We start from the raw sequence: 5,961 nt of genomic DNA on the forward strand, positions 1-5,961 counted from the left end.
CCGGGTGTCCAGTGCTGCCCCGCACCTGCTGCTCCAACACCTGTCCCCGCTCCAGGGCTGCGTCTCGGGCCTCCCGGGTAGCCACCAGCTGCCGCCGGGCTTCCATGCACTCGCCCAGAGTTTCCTCCAGCTGCTGGTTAAGCCGGGCGATCTCCTTCCTGAGCAGCACAGTCTTGGGGGGCCCCTCGAGAGGGTGCAGGGCCTGGGAGCCCCCAAGCTGGGCCTGTAGTCCCCGCACGTATTCGTCTCGGCTGGCATCATACCGCTGCCACCTGGCATTGAGGTCCTCCACCTGGGGGACACTTGTGCTCACAGCCACCCCAGGTACCACATGACCCCACACCCCCACAGCCCTTCTCAGCACCAAGGCTCCCCAAGCAGGGCCTGGCCCTCAAACCAGAGGTGGGGTGCAGGTAGCAGCCACGCTGAGTGTCCGTACAGTGGGAAGGAGGACCAGCCAGGAGGACGCCCCAGGGGAGGGACGCCCCACCGTCCTCTTGGGGACAGACTCACATAAGCAACCTTCTCCTTCAGCAGTCGGTTTTCTTCCCGCAGTGTCGCCAGCTCGACGGTGTCCCCACTGGGCGCCGGCTGCAGGAGGTGGGACAGAGGACAGACACTTGGTGTCACCGTGCTCGCCACACACTGTCCCAGGAGGGCAGCATCGGGCACTTGTCACCCACCACAGGCCGGTCAGAGGCCTCCAGTGCCTCGGTGGTGGGCACACAGTCAGTTCACTGAGCTGCGCTGACCGAGAACCTGGCCCCGGAGCGGGAGCTGTGTCACCCTGCGGCCACCCAACCTGCCTGGACTGTGACCTGGGCGGGGGTGTGCAGGCCACAGCCATGCTGACACTGCCCTGTCCACTGAGCCCCCAGCGTGAACATTCAGAGTAGAATTCTCCTTAGACGCACGGACGGGGACACTTCATCTCAGATACAAGTCGGCAGGAGGGGCCGTCATGCATGGCAGAGCAGCGGGGCAGGGAGGAGAGGCAGACCCTCAGTGGCCGCCTTGATGCCGCAGAAGATGGAGATGGCAGGGGCAGGGCGGTGAGACACCTGGCCGTATGTGGGGTCCCCCTGCCCAGGAACCAAGCCGATGCCCCTCATCACCCCACAAGGCCATAAGGGCATCCCGGTCAGCACCACACCACTGCCACCTGGCATTCATGTCCTCCATGTGAGGGACAGCTGTGCTCAAGGTCACCCCAGATGGCCACGTGACCCTGCACGCCCACAGCCATGACCTCAAACCTGATTGGACCCCTCCCCTCCACTGGACACGGAGGCTCTCCAAGAGGCCTGGGCCCCAAACCAGTGTTGGGGTGCAAGGTGGCGTCCAGAGAGCGGCGGCACAATGGTAAACGCACTTGGCTGCTAACTGAAAAGTCAGGGGTTCGCACCTACCAGCCGCTCCAGGAAAGGAGGACTTGACAAGCAGTTTCTGTAAGGATTATCACCCCAGCAGCCCAAGGTCACTGCGCTGAACTCGCCTTGATGCCATCGAGCCACAAGGCCGTGCAGGGACCCTCGGGGGGCAGTTAGCACAGTCTGCTCCTGAGTTTGGGTTCAAGTTCACGGGAGCACCTCAGACCTAACCACCCTCTATGGTCACCTGGAGGCGAGCCGGGCAGATGGCCACTGACTGCCCACAGAGGCTGCAGGCGCCCAGGCAAACCGCTCTCTTCAGGGACTATGACGTGACCGCTGTGGCCAGCTGCCTCCCTCGGGCCTGTGATTCCTCCCAGTCTGCAGGCAGCACCGTCCAACAGTGGTCACGCTGGTGGCATCAGCTCTGTCCCATCAGCCACCCCCAAGGCAGCCGATGACAGAGGACCTGACAGGAATGTCCTCACAAGGTGGGAGCCTGCCCCCAGAAGTCCAGGGAATGCCCACACCTGCTGTACACCACACGACAGGGGCCATGTGGCAAGCCACAGGGGAGGCACGGGACTGAGACCCCAGCTGGCACCCTCTCCTGGATGCGGCCCCATCAGGCCGCTGAAGCTCGGTCCCCTCCCCAAGACCCCCGTCCACAGGCTTGGCTCACGGGGGACTTTCTGACAAGGAGGGGTGTACGAGCTTCTCCCTCAACATCAGTAACGCTGGTCTCCGTGTGGACCCAGATGCTGTCTGGGGGGCTGAGGGTGCATTCACAGGAGGACACACGTCCCTTCCCCAGCTCTGCTGGCCTCTTCAGCTGTCAGACCCAGACAACTGGAACAAGGGTGGACAGACGGTGGAAGATGCCAGCTTCAGCTTGCACAGGCTGGGGGCCACTCTCCCCTCCCTCCTCCAGCCATGCACCCCAACCCTCCTGCCCAGGAGCCCTTGGTTTCCACCCTGTGTACCTCCACCACAGACTACTCCCTAGGCCTGGTGTGAGGACTCCATGCTGGGAAAGGTGGAGGGTCAGCGAAGGAGAGGAAGACCCCCACAGATGGACTGATGGACTCTGACAATGCGCTCGAGTACGTCAGAGATGCTGAGAATGGGGCAAGACAGGGCAGGTCCAGATCTGAAGTTCACAGGGTCCATCACAGCTGTAGTCAACTCGACAGCACCTGACGTCCTCCACAGCTCTCAGCCCAACCCCATCAGTCCTGGGGTCCAGCACCTCGATTCTGACTCCCAGCAGCCGCGGGGAGGACAGAGCAGAACTGCCCTGGTGGATTCAAAAGGCTACGGCATTTACGGACAAGGCCCACACGTGTGGCTGGTGGCTTTGAACTCCCGACTTCAGGTGAGCGGCTAGATAACCCAGTGTGCCACCACGCTCCTTAGAGAGCGACAGGGTAACACAGGAGCAGGTGGGGCGATGGCATCACGCGCAGAACCCACAAGGCGCCGAACGGGGCCTGCTGGACCTAGGGCCTGCAAGGTGCTGCCCAAGGGGGCCCGGATCTGGCCTCCCAGCCCTGGCACGGAGGGGAAACTGAGTCCCTAAAGCTTTCAGGATTTCCAAGCCAGTGGTGGGGCCTGAACCACGCACCTTGTCAGGAGTCTCCACACCCTGGCCCACTTGCTGCCTCTCCTCCAGGCACCGTGCCAGCTGCTGGCACATGTTGGCGGTGGCAGCCAGCGTCCTCCGAAGCCGGTGAGCCTCCTCGGCCAGCGAGCGGCACAGCACGTCGCCGGCCGCCTGGGCCCGGGCCTGCTCGGCCACACTCGTCCGCAGCCGGGCCACCTCATCCACCCCGGGACACAGAGGCTCCGTCATCCCCCGCGTCTCCTGTCCCGTCTCCAGCTGTTCCTTCAGCCTCTCGATTTCCTGGGAGAAGTTCAAAAGTCATTGATTCTGCGACAAGAAGTAAGTGGAAAAAACACTACTGTGGCAAGAAGGGAGGGAGCTCTGGTGGCCTAATGGGAAGGAGTTGGGCTGGCAACCCAAAGGTATGCGGTTCAAATCCACCAGCTGCTCTGTGGGAGTAAGATGGCCAGTCTCCTCCTGTGCAATTAACCGCCTCTGAAAACACTCTGGAGGGTCAACTACAGGTTGGTTCTGATTCATTGTTACCCACAAAAACAACAGAACAAGAAAGCTAGACAATGAATAAGACCAAAAAGAAGTGATGCTTTCGAATGTGATGTCATCAGAATATCAACAATACAAGGACCGCTGGAAGAGCAGACAGATCCGTCTAGGAAGGTGTGTGGTCAGGGGTCAGGGTGCCCCTTAGAATTGGAATGGCAAGGCAGTCTCCCGCATCTCGGACACACTGTCGGGAGGGACCAGTCTCTGGAGAATGGCATCACACTTGGGAGAGTGAGGTCAGTGAGGAAAGAGGAAGTCCGTCAGCGAGGCAGAGCGGGAGTGTGGCTGTACCCCAGGGTGGGCTGTGAGGGGCAGGGCCGGCACGCGAGGAGGTCCGTGCGGGGCCGGCCAGGGTTCTGTTCTGTTGGATATGGAGTTGTGAGGGGTCAGAGTGAAGGCCAGTTGTGTCAGCTGGCTCACGGACAAGGCTGTCTCCACCTCCTCGGCCTGTCCCCTTTCCTCTTCCCTCAGTGGGTGTCCCTACGTCCAGTGTTAGAGAAAGGGGCTTAGAAATTATAAGGAGTCCCACGGATGAGGGCCTGGCTTTGCACCAAGCACTCGGGCCGCATACTGCTGGGGGGTGGGCTTCCTTCTTCCCCGCTGCTAGGGTGTGTGTGGGACCACCTCAGTGAAGCTCTGACTCCCGGTATTTCAAACTCCAGCAGGACCACCAGGTGGACAGTTTTCAACAGAGACTCCAGAATACCAAAGGCTTGGCTTTCAAAGTTCTCAGCCGCTGAGGACACCATGGGCACCAGAGCAGTGTCTGCAGTACCGGACACCGAGGCCCAGCTGGACGGCCCTGTGGACAGCTGGTGGATGCATGAGTTTGGGCCAGCCGTCAAAGGCACACCACTGTCCTGACTGACATCCCTGGGCCTCCTGGGCTGGTCAGCTCTAGTCCACCTGGGTGTCTATTCTTTCCCTCGCTTTCTGGATCTCCAGACTTCTCTTTCTGATCAGGAAAAAGGTCATCTGGCAGCTCACAGAGAAGAGGGACATCAAGTCAACTGTCACAGCGTCCTCCTCAGACGCAGCAGGCCAGCTGGGTGAGCAGTGACTGAGTCAGCTGAGCTTGTAAGCATCTTCAAAGGTGTCTCCCCACCCAGAGCAAAGGAGGGGGAGGGCAGTCAAGACCCCGTCAGGAGGACTAAAGGACATCATGTCATACGAGGCTGAGAACTAGGAGGTGCCTGGCTCCTGTGTGCTGACCGCTCTGAGAGGGGGGAGAAGAATGTGGAATACAAACTGAAAATCATAAAGAGAACCAGGTTTATTGGTCTGGCAGAGACCGGTGGACCCCTCAAGACCATGGACCTTAGTGTTCCTTTGAGCCAAGAACTGAACTCGCCCCTTAAGGCAACTTCTTGCCCGACAAGAATAAAAAAATGACTTCCACCAAGTCAGAGCGGACACACAGCTGACCGCTAGCTGGTTTTCCGGGCTGTCAACTGGATGGGAGGAGGCTGGCTGGTGGATTTGAACTGCCAGTGGCACTGCCTTTGAGCTGAACCCCTAGGGACCACATCACTAGGACGGAAAGGTGGTCCAGACTGGCCTCATCACTGTGAAGGGGTGACGACTGGACCTCTCTGACCACATGTGTAAGTAGATTGCCAGGCCTTTATTCAGAGGCCATCTCAGTCTGCAAGGTCTGCTGAAAGGTGTTTAACAAAACAGCACTACACGGGCTGCTGACAGGGACATGGCCGCGGGAAGGGTCACTGACTGGAAGTGGAACCCCGTCTCCCGCGGAAGGGATGGGTTATCCATCACCACAAATACTACCCTCCTCTTCCATGGCTTAGATACGACTAGAAACACAAACCCTGTTCCTCTGGCTCCATTCCCGCCAGACCCTTCCTGGACTCCTCTGCTGCTCCTCACATCCGGGGCCCACTGAACCCCTCACCACCCCACAGCCTGGATCTGCCTCTCACCCGGGATCCAGACCCACATGCCACCCCGCCCCTCAACCCCAAATCACCCTCAGCCCACACCCCACTGGGTCCAACGCCACGCCTAGACCTCAGACTCGGCCTCATCTTCACGGGCCCCACATACTGGACCTTGAGGCTCATATCAAATTCCACCCCCCATCCCAACCCTCCTATCCTAACCACACCTCATACAGCCTCCCCTCAGACTCTCTAGCCTGTACCAGACCCAGACTTCATCCAAGACCCCATCCTTACTGTCAGCCCCAGACCCCCACCATGGGCCTTGCTCCACACTCCGAGCCTCATCCGTCCACCAGGAACCCTCCTTTCCTTCCCATCCTCATCTCAGCCCTCATCATCATTCCTGGAACCGCCCCTGCATCGCGGACCCCTCCCCTTAACCCAGACCCACCCCTCATCATCAGATCCTTCCCCTTGGCCAGACTCTCTCATTCCCAGGCCCCGCCCCCACTTCTCTGTCCCC

The 5,961-nt window shown here is 60.1% G+C and overlaps 1 protein-coding gene across 1 annotated transcript in view; it reads right to left on the reverse strand.

Annotated features, from left to right (window-relative positions):
* TNIP2 (TNFAIP3 interacting protein 2) overlaps positions 1-5,961 on the reverse strand; it is an 8,921-nt gene that overhangs the window by 1,856 nt on the left and 1,104 nt on the right. Inside the window, exons 2-6 of the mRNA XM_006893656.1 lie at positions 3,829-4,017; positions 3,013-3,273; positions 2,269-2,295; positions 514-591; positions 26-292 (exon numbers count right to left, since the gene is read on the reverse strand). Of these exons, the coding sequence (XP_006893718.1) occupies positions 26-292; positions 514-591; positions 2,269-2,295; positions 3,013-3,273; positions 3,829-4,017 (822 nt within the window). The remainder of the gene's footprint in view (positions 1-25; positions 293-513; positions 592-2,268; positions 2,296-3,012; positions 3,274-3,828; positions 4,018-5,961) is intronic.

The sequence above is a fragment of the Elephantulus edwardii genome, unplaced genomic scaffold (assembly GCF_000299155.1).
Source record: "Elephantulus edwardii isolate Elephantulus edwardi_28Jun2011 unplaced genomic scaffold, EleEdw1.0 scaffold00129, whole genome shotgun sequence".
In the NCBI taxonomy this organism is placed as follows: domain Eukaryota; kingdom Metazoa; phylum Chordata; class Mammalia; order Macroscelidea; family Macroscelididae; genus Elephantulus; species Elephantulus edwardii.